This window comes from Balaenoptera borealis (genome assembly GCF_965194805.1).
Source record: "Balaenoptera borealis genome assembly, chromosome: 13".
Classification (NCBI taxonomy): domain Eukaryota; kingdom Metazoa; phylum Chordata; class Mammalia; order Artiodactyla; family Balaenopteridae; genus Balaenoptera; species Balaenoptera borealis.
In genome coordinates, this window is record NC_138870.1 from 39,223,241 (window position 1) to 39,241,814 (window position 18,574).

General features: G+C 40.3%; 1 protein-coding gene across 4 annotated transcripts in view; it reads right to left on the bottom strand.

The window, feature by feature from the left end:
- Positions 1–441: 441 nt before the first annotated feature.
- SLC38A1 (solute carrier family 38 member 1) overlaps positions 442–18,574 on the bottom strand; it is a 70,442-nt gene continuing 52,309 nt past the window's right edge. For all 4 annotated transcript variants that reach the window (XM_082349446.1, XM_082349445.1, XM_082349447.1 and 1 more), the window contains 9 exons: positions 17,894–17,976; positions 16,445–16,503; positions 16,207–16,323; positions 14,881–14,960; positions 11,669–11,769; positions 9,067–9,185; positions 8,404–8,545; positions 8,204–8,301; positions 442–6,418 (listed from right to left, as the gene is read on the bottom strand). In XM_082349446.1, the coding sequence (XP_082205572.1) occupies positions 6,317–6,418; positions 8,204–8,301; positions 8,404–8,545; positions 9,067–9,185; positions 11,669–11,769; positions 14,881–14,960; positions 16,207–16,323; positions 16,445–16,503; positions 17,894–17,976 (901 nt within the window). In that variant the 3' untranslated portion in view covers positions 442–6,316. The remainder of the gene's footprint in view (positions 6,419–8,203; positions 8,302–8,403; positions 8,546–9,066; positions 9,186–11,668; positions 11,770–14,880; positions 14,961–16,206; positions 16,324–16,444; positions 16,504–17,893; positions 17,977–18,574) is intronic.

Here is an 18,574-nt window from a genome sequence, read left to right on the forward strand (position 1 = left end):
GAGCCAGTGGTGGACATGGAAACCAGGCTGCAGGAGCTTTCCCCTCAGTAGTTCCTGGAGAAATGGAAGTGTCGATAGGACTTCCTATTTTATGGGTGGTTGCAGTTTGGGTAGAGGAAGACTAGAGTCCCTCCCACAAGATGGCACAGAAATTGATATTCATAAAGATGAACCTGAGTTTAAGAAGAAAATATTATGTTCAGCCTACTCTGATGGCGAAGGACGGAAAAGATGTAATGTGCTTCAGTTCAGATAGATTTCTATCGGAAGTAATTTTTAAAGTTTGGGCACCTGAATATAATCTTCCGTGAACTCTCGGTGTCCCAGAACACTGACAAACGTGTCAAATCTGTCTCCAACAATCCCAAATAGTGTGTAAGTACCTAAATACCTCCCTTTTTAGTACTGCACCCCAGAAGAATGAAGACAAAAATTCATAAATACTTTTATTCCACATTTTTAATGTTTAAAAACTATGTTAACAGAGCAGTTATAGAACAGAACTTCTTACATGTCTTTATTTACACCACATCCTGGCCGGGGGGGGAAACTATGTGTTTGATCAACCATGAATGGCAAAGTTTTGTGACTTGTGACTCACTTAAATCATCCATCTGAAATTCATTTACAAGGTTTTTACATTAATAAAACAGTGGTGTGCTACACGCACTGGACTTAGATGAAGTCTAAAATACACTGAACTCTAGTGAGTGGATTACATACCAACAATCAAGATTCAAGTGTTTTGGGAAAAAATGACTTAACACAGTCTATGTTGGCGTTGACACTGAAAAGAAAAGGCAAACATGCAAGACTTGCAAGAGCTTGATAAAATAACGGGGTTTTTTTTCTTTCTTTCATATTTGTGCTCATAGTTAATATTCAGGTCTTTCCCCCCTTTCAGAGATCCCAAAGTTTGGGAAATGCAGCAATTCAATTTTGAAAAAAGAAAAACCCAAAAAACCGTTCTCCTCCCCAACTTCTGTTTTCATACATGCTGTGTAGTGGTATCAGTGTTAAACAGTGAAACAGCATTATAAAGAAACAACTCGTTACTTTGGGTATATCTATTTCTATATGGCAATAATTTGGGTCTAAAATGTTCCTTATTTGTATCTCAGAGGACTAGCTTTGAAATAATTGATCTTAATACCAGTAATAAGAAATCAATGAAACTATTTCTCAGACATTTCTCTCTCTAAACAATAAGTAAGATTTGTAGTTTCCAAGTTTACATTGAGAGAACTATGTTACCTGGGAGAGAAGGTAAATTTTTCTAATTCCCAAACAAAACCGCTAATATCTATGAAAACATTCTTGATACGCAGATACTAGCGACTTCTATTTCAATGTGGATCAACGACTGCAAAAATATACAGCCTCCTATTTATTTACAATATATTTACATACAAATGAAGTATTTCCTACAATAAGCCTCAACTGCATAGATTCTTCCTTTTAAAAGCACAGATTCAAGCCTGTATGCACATGGGCCCAGTTTCACAGTCCTTCCTCCAAGAAAATCCTAAAGAAGATCTGAGCCTTGTGAATTTTACATGTTTTTCAAGAACTTTCCCTTTAAGATTTAGTGGTATTTTTCAGTTGTCAGCTACCCCATCCCCAATTTGTACCTGAAAGCCTTAGATAACTATAAATAATTCACCGTGTGTATTTTAGAGGAAGTGTATTCTGCTGCTAAAAGATTCTCAGATCTGCCATCTCGAAGGAAACATTCATTAACATCGTTAAATGATGCAGTCTCAATCGTCTTTATTTTGAAAGGGGCTAGAAGTTTACTGTGAACTGGAATGGAGGAATTACATTCTTAAAGTTTACACCCTTTCTAAGCCTCATGCCACTTACACTGATAAACAGAGGGGAACTGATTGACGGCTTTTGCACTAAGGCATAAAATCATGTATCTGATCATTTCACCGACCTCCGCCCCACTCCCACCCCAACAAGACGTGCTGTCCAGCACCCTGATCCACTGAAACCGAGCTCAGCACTAACCTTTTCGGAGCAGTTTGTAGCCCTCACGCAGTGCAGCACTTTCAGTAGAGAATTCACTTTAAAGGGAGGACAGGATTGATCGCTACACACTGAACCCAAACATTCTGGAGAACTTACTCCTGACATGAATTCAGTACTTCCTCTGAGGTTGCATTTACAAACGGTATATCATTTAATTCCTTTCAAAAAAGAAAAAAAAAAAAAAAAAAACCCAAACCCCAAACACCTCACTTTTATTTCTTCACAGCTGCCGTAACTGTAATCTTATGGTGTGTCACCCCGCGCGAGCCCCGTTTACAATGATGCACCTGTGCCAGCATTTCCAGTGGGAAGGGGGCTGAGACGAGGCCCCTTCCTCCCCTCCTTAAGTCCTGCTTCCCACTTCTTGTCTGTGAGTCCTAGGAACCACCCTCAGAGAATTACGGGCAGGACTAATGAAGACGAAAAGGAGAGACAAACTGGCTCACGGGCAGGGCTTTTTAAAACACGGTTTGCTGGGCCTCCACCCTGAGGGTTTCTGATTTTACTGGGTCTGGGGTGGGGCCTGAGAATGTGCATTCCAATGAGTTCCCAGGTGATGCTTCCGGTCCGGGGATCCCCACTTGGAGAACCACTGGCTTGGAGGCTTGACTCCAACTCCAGAAAGAAGCCAATTCTGGGGTAACTGTCTGAGATGTCCTCTGAAATACCGTGACACCTTACCACAGCCCTTTGTCCACTCCAAGCCCCACGGCCATGACCCATGGATGCCCTTCTCAACAGGGTCTGCAAATGTAAAAAAGGAAAAGTGGGTAGAGAGCTTTCTTACCCCCATTTGATTACTGGGCAGTTAAACCATGGTTTACTAGCACTAAACCCATTAAAAGTGCTGTGCGCTGGCTTCTATGACTGGCATTTGGGAGAAGCTATGCAGTGGCATCCTTTTTGGTAGCAGGAGGGAAGGAGACGAACTCCAGGAGCAAGAGGTCCTACAAATAGAAGCAGGCAGGCCAGGCCTGAGACTCCAGAGAAAAGAAAGGGTAGCAGCAGAGAACGTCCCTGGCGGTTTACGGCCCACAGGAGGACCCTTCATCCTTCGTAACCCTCCTCCTACCACGAGGTCTCTGGTGGCCCTGAACTTGGTCCCCCTCCTTTGCTGGAGACCTAGCTTCAGGCCGCTCTGGGCACCTCTAATTGGTGATGTGTGACTGGAGTGGGCAATCTAGATTCCACTAACAACGAGTGAGGAATTCTTGGCAACTCTGAACAAATACCCCCTAGAAACAATATTATATTTAGTGCATAGGTTCTTTAGTAATCTTGTTATATTATCCTATTTCAGCTAAACTATGGGCTTAGATCATTTTCTCCAGCTGGTCTGGGGGGCCTAACCATCATATATAACCTGGTTTCTAAAGGAAAATGCATTCTAGGTTGCAAACAACTGACGGTTTTACAACGTGGTCTGCTTACAAACTGGGGGCTGCCCGTGCTTAACAAGACTGGACTTCTTTCCCATATATACTCTGCAACCCCACTTCCAGTGAGTAACATGAAGGAAACTAGGGATTTACAGTGTGCTGTGTTATTATAACTAGAGAACAGTTCATAATCCAAAGTACGAAGCTGGCACTGTTCACTAGTGCTGAGATCCTACCTACCAAAGGAAAACGTGCTGCTCCCAAAGGCTAAGGTATAATGTTCGTTAGTCTACTCATTTAGCAGAAAAACTTCTACAGCACTTGACTGTGTTACTTAAATTCTACCTCACATCTGTGGTACATATATTTTTGGCTACCGGTTCACTGTTCTGAATAAGAAGAATAAGAGCAGTACACTTTACAGCTAATCCCACACAAATGATGTAATTAGTCAGTGATACTTGCCAAATTACAGTAGGATCTATTGTATTCAGTCAACAATAAACTTAGATAAACATTACAAAGAAGATTTTAAAAACCTGTAGTATCACAGACATTCACAACAATGTGCCTCCTCTAAATAAGTGTATTTTAAATAATAATAAAAATTCCTTGTCCTGACACATAAAATCCAGAGATTCAAAAATATCACTACACATCCCAAGAGCTAATGATCATCTTCTAAATGGACTCTGTGGGCATAAAATGAATTGTTATAAATTAATGAAGAAAATAGAAAGCAGCATAATAGAGCTTGCAGGCTAAATCTGTAGTTTTTTTAATGGAGGGTCATCTACTATCTGGCTGTTTCATTATTTGGTGCCCTGGACAGATCAAAGGGCCAGCCAACTTGCTTTGTTGAGTTTCTCTCCTGCTCATCTAACATGGAAGACACTGCTGAGAACGACAGAGATGGCTGTGGATTTTACCAGATTAAGAATTCATATATAGGTAGATACTCATATCTAAACACCTGAACTCTGACCTAATGTGCATGTAATTCTGGAGCATTATGGTAAAAGCTATGATGATCCCACTAAGAAATGCAGGCAATAACTTCTCCTTTTCCCCCAAGAGGATAACGAGAAAGTGCTCTGATGCCTGCTTTCTCTATGGGACATTAGTCTGTAAAGGGGAGGGGACATCTCCGTGTTACTCCCGGTAAGTGTGGAGGCCTCTGGGGGTCTCAGTGGGGGAGGAACAGAGCCCAGAGCTAAGTGCCTGGAAACTCTGCCAAGAGTCTGCGGTTAGAGGCCACTTATCTCTGGATAAGAAATCTGTGCTTGGTGAACTTACGTGTCTGCGGAATTCAACCAGGATGCAGATAAAACACAAGCCCTGTTTCACAGGGTACACAACACTTCTCACTGTGTGATACGGACAATCCAATCATAGCTGATGGCCCAGCTTAGGCGGAATGCGGTGCTGGGTTTCTATACTGTCTCCTATGCCTTTCCAAGCTACCTTGTCCCAAACTCTCTGCTTTTTCAGCCTCTCTGTAGTTTCCTTCACTTGCTTTAGGAGAGGGGCTGGGGTAAGAGTGTGAGGCAACTCTGTCCTCCTGGGTGGGTCATGTCAGGCAGGCAGTAACGGCCCACCCTTGACTAGGGGCGAGAAGAGAGATAGCACAGATGCCAAAGTTCCCAACTGGGGGAAGAAAGGTACACAGTGATTTCATCACGTGTTCTTCTCAAAGACCATCTCTGAGGGCTCGTTTTCTTTTTTCAAGACTGGATGGATGGTTAATGGAGAAGAAATAGGAATGAGGCTTATTTAAGGTACAAAAATCTTATATTTGTAATAACCTAAATTTATAGATATAAAACAAGTCTTTTAAAGACCCCCCTAAAGTACCCAATATAAAACAGGAATTACTTATCCTAGATCATCCTTGGTTAGATACACATGATTCTCTGTGCAAAAAGCTGGTGGACATGAGTAAAAGCTGCTGGGTTTGTAATTTAAGAAAATGTTTTTCCCCCTTCAACAATACCGATGTAGGGCTGAAGGCTATCTGCATCCGAGGAATATTTCCTTAGGCATTTTGGACAATCTTTTTGCAGGACTCTTGCTTCTCAGTTTGTTACAAAGGTATCATGGGTCTTCCCCAATAGAAGTTGACTCAGAGTAACTCTGACAGAAATTGTCAAGGGGGAAACAAAACTTCATTTGCTAGATTACCCAGATGTGTAGATTAGCATGTTTACCAAGGTAAGAATCATTCCCATCCCTTTCCCAGCTGAGAACAGTCGCCAGACAGTATCTCTGCACAGAGTGGGATGCAGTGCCAGAGAGGCCATGGGCTGCTGAAGCTCGGCTGCCAGGTGATCAGAGCTGCCTCAAATATTGGGCATCCTCTGATCCAGCAAGGGTGCGCGCCCTGTGACTCTCATATGATTATCCCTATGTGCTATGTTAACCAAAATAGGCAAATTATTTACGAAACCATTTTTTTTTCTGTAAAGCAAAATAAATATATACAATTCAAGATTCTTTTCTCTTCTAAAAAGGTACAGATATTATAAGCTGAACATCAGTAGGAAAATTATGTCAGAATCTGGATGTGTAATAAATAAACATGATGGATGATCATGTCTTCCAAGTTCCAAGAGATGATGAAATCACAAAAAACAGAGTTAGGCGAGTGAAAAATAACTGACTGTGGAAAGTACTGGAAAATATGATTGCGTGAAATTTGGAACAAAAGAAATCCATAATCCTTAAAATTGATCCCCAATCTTGGAGGGACATGAACCATGATAGAAACAGGTCTCTGTTTTGTTACCAAAGTGTTATTCCATTGTGTATCTTGTAAATTTCTGTTTGCTTCTGTAAATTTGCAAAGGATGTGATGAGGGCTTGCTGATGAGTGGTAACTTGACTGTTTCCTTTTCCATCTGGTCTCAGTGGCCTTCATCACCACTTGATGAGCAGGCCCAGTCGTAGATAACCAAGGGAATGCTGACCAGGGAAAACAACACCCCCAGACCCAAGAAAAGGGCAGCCTGGAGTGACAGAAAGGCAAGGGTTATTTTCAGGGAAGCAAACATTTCCCACACATAGCTGGGAAAAAACAGATATGCTTTCCCTCTCTTTTTGAGTCCCTCCGTATTTGGAGTTTGTTACAACTGTTGCTGAACTGTGAGAATCTTTCTAAAACTGTGTGCGTCTGATTCTCCAAGGATGGGAAACTAAGAAAAACCAGCTATGCAGAACCATCCTCTGCATTCTGTTCTTTGACTTCACAGTCACCTCAGAGTGACTCTGTTCTACAGCTGACGGTATCCTCACAGCTTCTTTCAGACTAAGACGACAACCGAAAAAAAGAATGGGCTTAGAAAACATACAGGTCATTTCATTACTCTTTACCAACCAACCTAGGTTATCGCTGGCAGGCAAACATTTCTGTTTGAAAAAGTGTTAAAAGGATATCAAAAAGCAAAGTAGATTTGATCGAGTGAAATAGGAAATGGGTGTCCAAAACGAAGTTATTTCAAGGGTTGATGAAGCCCACAGGGGGCAGGTTACTAACTCTAGAATCTGGAGAACCCGAGATTATAAACTGCTTGGCCTTGAGAGTTTCCAATGAAAGCTGAAATTCAGGGAGAAGGATGAAGCATCATGAGAGCCAGGGGGGCTGGACTAGACTCTGGATGAGGAGACAGAGGTAAGGGATGGGGAGGAGGTGAAGGGTGGCATTGGGAGGGCTGCACACAGGCTCACCAGCACCGGTCTGGTGTAACTCCCACTGGGTCCCCACATGGCCTGGATCCCTTGTCTAATGCTATTTGGTAGATCCTCCTAGCAGTTTTAAAATGGGAGCAGGGTTGGAGAGGCCCAGAGAATTCACGGGCAATAGGTCTCCATCATTGTCAGATTTAATCTTAGTTTACTTTACTGCTGTGCCTGAGTGACTGCTCCTTCCTTTCTGTCCCCACGAAGTCCCCGCTGGTCAGATCTAGAAGGATTGGGGATTTATGGCTTTAGGGCTAATCCTGTTGGGGAAGGAGATGCTCTACCAGCATCAACGCTGCTTCTCCTAAATGCACGGCCATGATCCCCCATGCCTATGTCTCTCATCCGGGTCTGTTGGCTCAGGTAACATGTGGACTGGAGTGCTTACACTATCTGGGAGGGCGGCTGAGAAGCCTTCTCCGAAGCCAAACATAATGGTGCTCCAGAAGGTACTCAGGTAGCAACCACTTCACCCCTGCTTCCCTCACTGTCTCCAAGTGCACCACCTTCAAGATGCCCTTGAACTTCACCAGACCTGGAAACAAGAATCCCAATATAGAAAGGTAGTTTCTGAATCCAGGTCTGTTGCTCCAAAGCATTTCTGTCAAATCATAAAAAGACTCTTTATGCTAACTCAGCCATTTAAATTAAGGCATTGCAGGTTCCCTGGGCTGTAGCATGGAGTTACAGGACTAGGAATTGTACTGAAACAGCAGACTGCATAAAATCTTTGAGCCCCTTTCCACTTCAGGTCTTGCTAAAGACAAGGCATTACCCTACAGAGATACAGGATGATAAACGTCTAATCTCTCAGCTGGTCCTGCCCTCACAGAGCAAGAGCTAAGGCACAATAAGAGCAAGACCTGAAAATATTTTGAGGGAATGGAGAAGATTCTGATATGATATTTTAAATTTCCCAAATGGGCAAACATTAGGACTGCTGCCTACTTTGGAGATCACTAAAAGTAGTATTAGTTGGTGGAGATGGACTATTATTTGATATATTTCAGTGAAAAACTAAGCAGAAAAATGAGAGTGGTTGGCATGAGACATACCCAAATTTGTTGAGTTCCTTTATCTCCATCTTGGCTTGTGATTTTTAAATAAAGAGATGAAGGAAGAATGAAAATAAGCATATTAGCAGACGTAACTCCTGAAAAATAAGAAAAAAAAAAGTTTGAGGTTGTTATTGTGAAACTTCAGGTTTCTAAACAGCTACTGTAAATACAATAAGCAGAAAGTCAGAAAGCCATACCTACGACTCCAAAAATATCCTTCATGGAGGGTATGAAGATCACCAACAAGTTGATGATAACCAGGAGTATGAAGGTCACCAAGACATGACGACATAAATTAAACTTTGTTTTCTTAGCCAGTTCAAATAAAGAAGAACGAACCTGCAGGATAAGAAAACAAAAAATTCCTTAATGCCCACAGCATGCTACCTTTCACATTTCTCAGCAGTGACTGAAAGATTGGTGCACAGGCATTTGGGACATGTTTTGTCACCCCTAGTGAGTTTATAGATAGCTTTAACCGTTTGGGAAGCAGGGGGGCTTGACTTAAGATGGAAAATCTTTTTCTTTACGAATAGGTAGTTTTCTTTTGCAGGGGGATAATTTCTGTTTTATCTATGACCGAGTGTTCTCTTCTGGTTCTTCTATATTTCCCTGTCATGGATGACTGGAATTCAAACAGTCTATCTACATTTCTCTGTAAAGAAGAGGGACAGATAAATTAGACCGAAGATTCATTCCATCAGACGGTTACCCTAACTCACTGATCCCACGTTTTTTCCAAAGAGCCTTGGGATCCTTCCTTGATGCAGTTTCAATGATGCAGGAGAGTTCCCTGCAGCAGGTTTGCTCTGCAAGGAGGCCTCAGCTTTCCTCAAGTTGCACTGAGGCCTTTTACTCACCGTGAAGAATAACACCGGCACCGTGAGGATGACAGCGACAATGACAGCCAGCCGCACGGTCAGGATGAGGATGTCGTCTTTACTCTGATACTTGTGGAGGAGGTCCGAATGCACATTTTCTAAAACGAGGGAAAAGTAAGAGGGTGTTAAAACAAGACAAAAGCACATCACGGAAGGACGGGTTTTCTGAGCCACAAAGAATTTGTAACCTAAAGGGCAAGGAAAGCAGTGTCCTGGGTATTGAAGTGTCTATTCAACAATTCATAAAGTTGAAAAGAAAAATCCCCTGTGTGAGATGGGCACCACCTGTCCGCATGTACCTGTAGCAAAAAGGAATGTACAGTAATCACTAGAAGAAGTTACACCAAGTGGGGAGCTTAATTTACACTACACTAAACCTAAGAGTAAGTTGGGGGCAGAAATACCATACGGTTGAAGCACAAAGCTCTTCTTCATCTAGGTTCTCCCCGACTTGATGCCACTCATCAAACAACACCGAATAGCCTCACTCTCGCTAAGTGGACTGCAAGGCCCCCCGGGGCCACTTTCAAACTCTCCTCTTATAACTCAATGTCCAAGCTGCAGAGGTACCCATGGAACTTCACCGTGGTGAAGTTCATCATTCTTCTCTTCCAGGTATGTTTTCCTCGTAAAAAAAGTACTTAGCTTATACACCACTTTGAACTTTTTCTCAACTCCGAACTTCAGAAAGTGTCATTTCAAAGACAACCAAAGCTAGAATGGCAGCCACTGAGAGCAAGAATGCTCACTCGTGTCTTTTTCATCAATGACTTTTGAGCAGTTAGTTGTGATTTGGGTGTGCTCGTGAGAAGAGGTGAGCTCAAGGTCCTTCTACTCTGCCGTCTTATCTCCAACTCGAAAATGCTCACTCCTTTGACAAAAGATAGTTTCCCTCCCTTCTCAAGGTTCAGGGTGTGGAATTCCAATTCTAGTCTGGGCCAGAGATTGGTCTCAATTTTAGAAAAAGGGCCCTAGGTTATAATAAAAATCTCCTTAGTTCTAACTTCCTTGATTCAAAATTCATAACCATCTAAAAATAGCTGAGTTTTTTCTCCGACCTAAGAGTATGAAAGGGTTTGGTATTCTATTCTATGTGGGAAAAAAATGGATTTGCCAAGAAAAATCATAGCTTGCACAAGGTTGCAGTGAGACCATTCAACTAACATTAGGTGCTCTCTCTCTCTCTCTCTCTCTCTCTCCCTCCCTTTACCCACCCTAATCCCTGCAACTCTGCAGGAAACTTAAGAACATCATCTTTTTTTTTTTTAAAACTCTCATATCATTTTGTTTATTTATTTATTTATTTATGGCTGTGTTGGGTCTTCGTTTCTGTGCGAGGGCTTTCTCTAGTTGAGGTGAGCGGGGGCCACTCTTCATCGAGGTGCGCGGGCCTCTCACTGTCACGGCCTCTCCTGTTGCGGAGCACAGGCTCCAGACGCACAGGCTCAGCAATTGTGGCTCATGGGCCCAGCTGCTCCGCGGCATGTGGGATCTTCCCAGACCAGGGCTCGAACCCGTGTCCCCTGCACTGGCAGGCAGATTCTCAACCACTGCGCCACCAAGGAAGCCCAAGAACACCATCTTTATGCAGAAATTAAATGTCGTATTTATGGACTCATTAGACAATGCTATTCTCCATCGCTTGTGAAAATGGTAATAAGGGAATTCCCTGGCGGTCCAGTGGTTATGACTTGGTGCTTCCACTACTGAGGGCCCGGGTTCAATCCCTGGTTGGGGAACTAAGATCACACAAACCACGCCGTGCGGCCAAAAAAAAAATGGTAATAATACAACTGTATAATCAGGGTAGCCTTCCTCTCCAGGATGAATTGATCATCTCTAAATGTGTTTAAATTTTGAGACATTTGTGTTTATGAAAAAATGCCCCCAAGAAATATTATTTAATAGAGAATGTGAAATTTATGTATTTAAATTTAAATTAGGTCCCAAATTATAAAGATAATGAAAGATGTTAAATAAAGCTGCAGGATGATTGGAATAGAAGAGGATGAAGAGGTAGTAAAAGAAGGTAAACTATTCATACAGGGTCAATAAAAGTTACAAATGAAACCTTGTCATTTCTTTCAACTTTCTATGTCACTGCTTCAAATCGTTGCAAGGCTCCACCTGCCGCTGAACAATCAGGTGCTTTATTTTTAATTAATGCAGAGTGTCATGAGTGTAGCACTCTGCTGTTTCTCACTTTCAAAATCTGTCTCTGTCTCTCTTTTCTATTAATGGAATCTGACCCAGTTCTCAGCAGCAATTAGGAAAGCCTTCTCTGATTATAGTTTTAAACTTTCCTCAGTAAAGGTGGCGTGCTTATAAAATGCAATTTCTTTTAAGGACAGTATTAGGAGAAAAAATGACAGTATATTGTTTCAGTAATTATTCTATTGTGCAGTCTGCATGAATATGTAAAGGAACCACTGCCATTTGCTTTAAGTAGAAGAAAAGATCAGCAAAGTCAATGGACAGATTTGTTGCTTTTTGGGCTATCGTATTAAAAGTTATTTTGATATTGATTTTTACTAATTTACTTACTAATACCTACATTTAGGTACTGACAGAAGGTACTTACCATAGAATGTCAAGTAGCCAAAAATGGCAGTCAAGAAATACATAACAAACATGGCGAAAAAGGAGATATTTGAAACCATCTGCATCTTTTTCTGTGATCGACTAAAAACAAAGATAAAGGAATTTGAAAAATTAAAAACCACATTACTGAATGTAAGCACCGGTGTTAACACTGAAGAATGGAACTTAACTTTCTATCAGGCTGGGGCTGACCTGACCAGCTGAAATTACCCTCAGCAAATATGCCAGTTTATAATAACTTCTTTTACACCAAATGGGTATTGTGTGAGAGAGAGCCATGTAACAAACAATCCCTTGAATGTTCCTCCCCATTCTTTTGAAAGAATATCGAGTTCTCATCTGAAGAGCAGAGAGTATTTTTTAACATTTGTTTGATACTATCTCTACACTCAGCATGCACAGGAAAAAGGCAGAATAAATTCCAAAGCTGTTCTCTCAGCTCAGAGATCGGGGCAGAGCTACAACTTGACCTCGGTGTTCAGTTGCTAAAGCTGCTATTTAAGTTCCGGTTGTCCCACTGAATAGCCCCAGGGAAGCCTGTATGTCTCCAGAGCAATGAGTGCCTAAGAGCTCACAGCTGGGATAATGGAGGGCTCTCTCTTTCTCTCTTAGGTCAAGGTTACTCTGGGAGTTTGCATGAACCTCTAAGTTTCTTTAACTGCCCAAACAATTAGTCTACAAGACTTGTACTCAACAGTCGACCACCAACAGTCACAACATTTGATTGTGTCATAAAAGGGAGTATGGAAAACGAGAAAAATTGAGAAGTACCCACGTGAGGAAATTACAAACTAAAAGCTGAACTATTAAATTTAAAAGATGCCAAAGACGTATTTAAACACCCTAAATATAAGGTCATAAAGTAAGCCTGATGAACACATAGATAGGTAGATGTAAATACTGATACTTCAAAGTTTACTCATTTATCAATTAAATATGAAAGAGGAAGAATAATGAGTGAATTCAATGCTAAATAACATCATCTTTATTTTTGTTTCAAAATGGAAACAGATAGCTATATTGTATATCTTTCTGAGTTTAAGACTATACCATGATGCCTACTTCAAGAAACAAGAAAAATCTCAAATAAACAATCTAACCTGACACCTAGAGGAACTAGAAAAAGAAGAACAAACAAAGTCCAAAGGAAGGAAACAAAGATCAGAGTGGAAATAAATGAAATAGAAACTAAAAAGTCAATAGAAAAGATCAATGAAACTAAGAGCCATTCTTTGAAAAGATAAACAAAAATGACAAGCCTTTAGCTAGACTCACTAAGAAAAAAAGACAGAAGGCCCTGATAAATAAAATCAGAAACAAAAGAGGATAAATAACAATGGATACCCCACAGAAATACAAAGGATTACAAGAGAATATTATGAAAGCTATACGCCAACAAATTGGGCAACCTAGAAGAAATGGACAAATGCTTAGAATCATATAACCTTCCAAGACTGAATCATGAAGAAATAGAAAATCTGAATAGACTGATCACTAGTACAGAGATTAAAACAGTAATCAAAAACCTCCCAAAAAACAAAAGTCTCCAGGACCAGAGGGCTTCACTGGTGAATTCTACCAAACATTCAAAGAAGATTTAATACCTATCCTTCTCAAACTCTTCCAAAATTTTGAAGAGGAGGGAATGCCTCCTAACATTTTATGAGGTCAACATCACTGTGATACCAAAACCAGACAAAGAGGACACAAAAAAAACTGCTGGCCAATATCTCTGATGAGCATAGATGCAAAAAATCCTCAACAAAATACTAGCAAACTGAATACAACAATACATCAAAAGGACCATACACTGTGATCAAGTGGAATTTATTCCAGGGATGCAAGGATAGGTCAACATTCACAAATCAATCAATGTGACATACCACATTAACAAAATACCCACTTACGATAAAAACTCAATGACGTGGGTACAGAAGGAACATACCTCAACATAATAAAGGCCATATATGACAAACCCACAGCTAACATCATTCTCAATGATGAAAAACTGGAAGTTATCTCTCTAAAATGAGGAAGAGGACAAGTATGCCCACTCTCACCACTCTTGTTCCACCTAGTATCGAAAGTCCTAGCCAGAGCAATTAGGGAAGAAAACGAAATAAAAGGCATCCAAATTGGAAAACTGTCCCTACTTGCAGGTGACATGATTTTATGTATTGAAAACCCTGAAGACTCCACCAAAAAACTATTAGAAATAATAAACAAGTACAGTAAAGTTGCAGGGTACAAAATCAACACACAAAAATCTGCCATGTTTCTGTATGCTAACGATGAGCTAGCAGAAAGAGAAATTAAGAAAACAATCCATTTACAGTTGCAACAAAAAGAATAAAATACCTAGGAATAAATCTAACCAAGGAGGTAGCTACAGAGAATAGAGTAGTGGTTACCAGAGGGGAAGGGGTTGGGGGAGGACAAAACGGGTAAAGGGGATCAACTCTATGGTGATGGATGGAAACTAAATTTTTGGTGGTGAGCAGGATGTAATGTATATAGAAGGAGAAATATTAGGTTGTACACATGAAACCTATATAAGCTGTAGACCAGTTACCTCAAAAAAAGACACTATGCCATGATGACTGTTTTTATGTGGAAAGTCTGATAACAATAGGCTAAAAAGAGAACCCATGAGGGAATTTATAAGCAGGGCTTTCGTTTTCTCTAGAACAGCAATCAAAACCAAATCCATACAATCATTGTAATAGTTTGAAATGAACAACAATATTCTTTTGTCCAGTTTGTGGTCTTAACATTAATTTCTTCCTGCCTGATTTACCAGCCTTTTCCAAGTAAACCAAAAGGCAAATCAGATGCAGTGTATTTAGTGGTTCACAGATGGGTCTGAAGATTATTATTATCCACTTGCAGAATAATCATAAGTAACATAAAGCAACACAAATACTTGAACTCTCTTGAGTAATACAGAATTTGAAAAACCAAATTAACAAAAAAAAGCCCACAGAGTAAGCCACTTTATACATTTATGGCCAAAATATACTGCAGGTTTGTGATTTTTCTTGCTCAAGAATGGCAGATAGTAAATGTTGAAGCTGGGTGATGAGTCAGGGGGCGTTCATCATATGAGTCCATTTATTTTAAATACCGTACTTGCCTATTAATGAGAGCCCCTAAAATGATTCAGTTTGCAAAAAAATTAAACAAATCTCTTACTCTTTAAGCTCGCTGTAAATTGGCAGGACAGACGGGTGGCAGACAAATGCAAATGCAATTGTTGGTAAAGCGTACACGGTCTATTTGAAAGAAAAAATATAAATGTTACGGAAAGGCATTTTTACCATAAAAATTGTACAGCTCCAGTATTTCTGAGCTGTCTTTTCATCTGACAGCCCTTCAGAATCCCTGGATTATTTGGTTATTAGGAGAGCTTTGGTATCGAAATAGGAGCAGCTTCTCTAAGAGAGCTTATCTAGCTTGAGACATTAGGCACTTGGCAGAGAGGGGTTCTAGAGCTGGGCTCACCCACAGTGTATTTTACAACCTCCAGGCACTGCGTCACCCCGTATTTATGTGGTGCTAGCCGGTTACAAAGCACTTTCCTACATTATTTCACTGAATGCCCACAGCAACCCTGAGGCAGACCAGTGCTGTTCTCCTGACTCCCTCCAAGACAGGCTAGGCAACACACCCAGAACTTCCACCTCCATTTTACTGCGCTTTGCACTACATAGGGCGCATCAATCAGACTTAAATATGGCATCTAAAAAGAAAGTTACTTTCTAAAAAGAAAATCACTTCACTGCTTTGGCTGTATCCTTGAGAGTTAAAAGACAGCGAGAGAGAGAACGAGCTAAATTAGTTTTCTTAGATAAGGTTTTTTAAAACTCCCAAATTCAATATAGTAACTTCTTATGCAAAAAGAAGTTGGCAGAGAAGGAGGGAAAAGTAACATTTCTCATGCTCTAATTTTGCCCAAGCACTGTACCAGGCACATTCTAACAAAACCCTGTAAGATACAGAATAGAATAGTCATTTTACAAATGGGGTTGATAATTTGTCTGAGGATTCAAATCCAAGCCTGACTGGTTCCATAGTCCATCATTTCCCAATATGTCGTATGAACGTTCCTTAAGTGCTAATTTGTGGTGGTGTCTGTATTTCAACTGTACATGCTGGGGAAGTCTGAGGTGTTCCCTTCTGTCACCACAAGATAAGAAGCAGTGGGCTAAGGATGTTAGTTATTAATCTGTTTTTAAAGATCTACAAGGAATAACAGAGCTGAGACAATTATCCAGAAAGAGGTTTTCACAGGGAATACTTAAGGCTGTCCTACACATAAACTGGGTAAAAGGGAGAACGAAATATACAATTTGTATATTTCTCCAAGGTCCCTAAATGGATTGTGGCAGTTGGAAGCAGTGATACAGTGTTCTTTTGAGAACAATCACATCAAAGACAGTTTAATCAAAAGAAGTTTGAGAAATAAAAATGCCCTTAGTAAAAACACTCGTTTTTATATTTAAAGGATAAGAAACTTACCTTTGAATTGAAGGTAACATATTTTGGCGTACACATGTCAGCATTTGTTGAATTAGCACTTATTGTTGAATTTAGCTCTGGAACAATGCAGGGAATTTGAAATTTCTTGTATATAACCTAGTATTAAAAAATAAAGGAGAAACAATCAGACTTTATCAAATAAAGCCAAATAATGCATAATTATTACATAGCATCATACTATGGCAAAACCAAGCCAACCATTTCAATCAGCACTTACCACAATTAGGAAAAAAACCATACAGCTCAAGGAAAATCCACTAGTATAGCCAAGATAGCCTAAAAAAAAAAGTTTAAAGAATTCTTATTATTTCATCCATCACCTCTTTCAATGCATTATTTCAAGCATAGTTTGGGGTTCCAATAATATTCATACATGCTAATATTAATACAAGATTATTTGATAGTGCTACCTTACTTGGCAAAAATGGTGACTTTAAATTAAAACATTATAGCATTATGTGTTTTGATTCCAGTTCTTCCTGACACACTAGATAGAGAACACAGATTCCCAGAATCCAGGGGAAAAGAACTTACCAAATTTGGCCATAGGTCTCTGTTGCTGTACTCAGATGGATTCCTATGGCCAATTCCCATTTACCCCTTGATCCATTCAATAATTCTTGATTATGCACATATTGTGTAAATACTGAATATACACAGAGGAGAGGAAGTGGTTTCCAGCGAGAAACTGAACACCTGAGGATCTCCACCTTGCTCCCCTTAGAATACCTGGGAGATCTCCGAACACCGTAATCTCCAGAAAGGCAGAGTTAAGTGGTCTCTGGGGGCTGCACTATTCTCACCCCTGGGGGAGAAGAGCCCTTCTCCACTTGCACTGAAAAGAGCTACATGTATACACATAGAAAAGCTTAAACACAGACTCAGAAACCAGATAATTAAGTAGCTTAAAAAAAATCTACTTATAGGTCTCACAGAACAGCTACAGAGGCTTGGTATTTTTCATACAAAACAAAAAATTATGGTTAGCAATCATTTTGGGAAGAACGTTAAACGTCTGCCTTGAATGAGCCCAGAATTAAAGGAAATGCATTTCAGAGGCTTTGGACTGGACGGCAGTCTGGCTGCATTATTCCACACACGAAATGTCCATAACATCAGGGACCCTGGTCTCCAACTATAGGCGCACACACAATAATGTCAAAACCAAATGGATATGACTTAGTGATTATCTACCACTTTTGACTTTTTGCTTCTCTCTCTCCCTTCAATGAAGCAAATAGTTGAGACCGGTTAGACTCCTGATAATTTAAGAGTGATTCATAATACTTTGGGGTAAAAATATAAGCAATTTTCTGTCTTGATATCAGATGTGAAATTCTGCTCGTCTAAATAATCAGAGTATGTAAGACCTTGTATGAGGAGAATTCCATTTTCTGGACTTTGTGCTTTTGGACAGAGCACTGTCTGTTGCTGGTCCCAGGACCTTCCTTCTTCCCTCCACGGCTTAGTAGAGGGATTGCTTAGGAAGTCACATAGCAACCAGTGTTTTTATCCCATATTAAAGTCAAGCCTGATTAATACTTGTAATTTATCACTCATTTAATCTTTACCCTACAAGTGAAAGCAGAGGGCAAAGTTGTTCGTTTTTATTAGGTTTCTGATTCATCTGGGTATTGTAGAGACTATGAGAAAAGCAAGCTCTTACCTAAGTTCTTCAAGAGACACAGAGGGAGAATTATGCCAAAGGTAACTACCACCACCAGAAGACGGCCATCCACGTACCAGGCTCTGAAAAGCATGTGAACAGTTAGGTCACATTTTCTTAGAAAGTGACTTTTCTTTCCTCACACGTAAAATTTCACAATATTTAAACTTTGTTAACTATTATTAATGTTTACCATTAACTTTTATCATTATTCAGGTTTTATCCAACCACTCTGACCCAACCACTAGTCACTTACTCTCATCTCTCTCCCCATGCAGCAGAAGAAGAGATATTGCTTCCTCCCTCACTCCCACTGGCTAAGCGCGCCATTCCTCTGAATTATTTACATCGTTTCAAAGCTGAATGCACACATCACGTTCTGTCAGATTACAACTTCTCTTATCAATTATTTAAAGAGAAAGTTCCTTTCTGTTTTGCTTGGCTAATATCGTTGAAAAACAAGTCACCACAAGTAGCCATTGCTTTCTCCCTAATCCCTTGGATTTGACCTTGAATCCTGATGAAAGAACACTAGGAACTCTGGTTTCTACGATTCTCCCTTGAAAGAAAACAGAGAAACTAAGACTGACAAGAACTGTTAAACAAGAGGTAGTCAAAACACAGGATGTACCAAACGCAGCTGCAACATTTTCCAAGGTTAGCTACATCTTTAATGAGGTT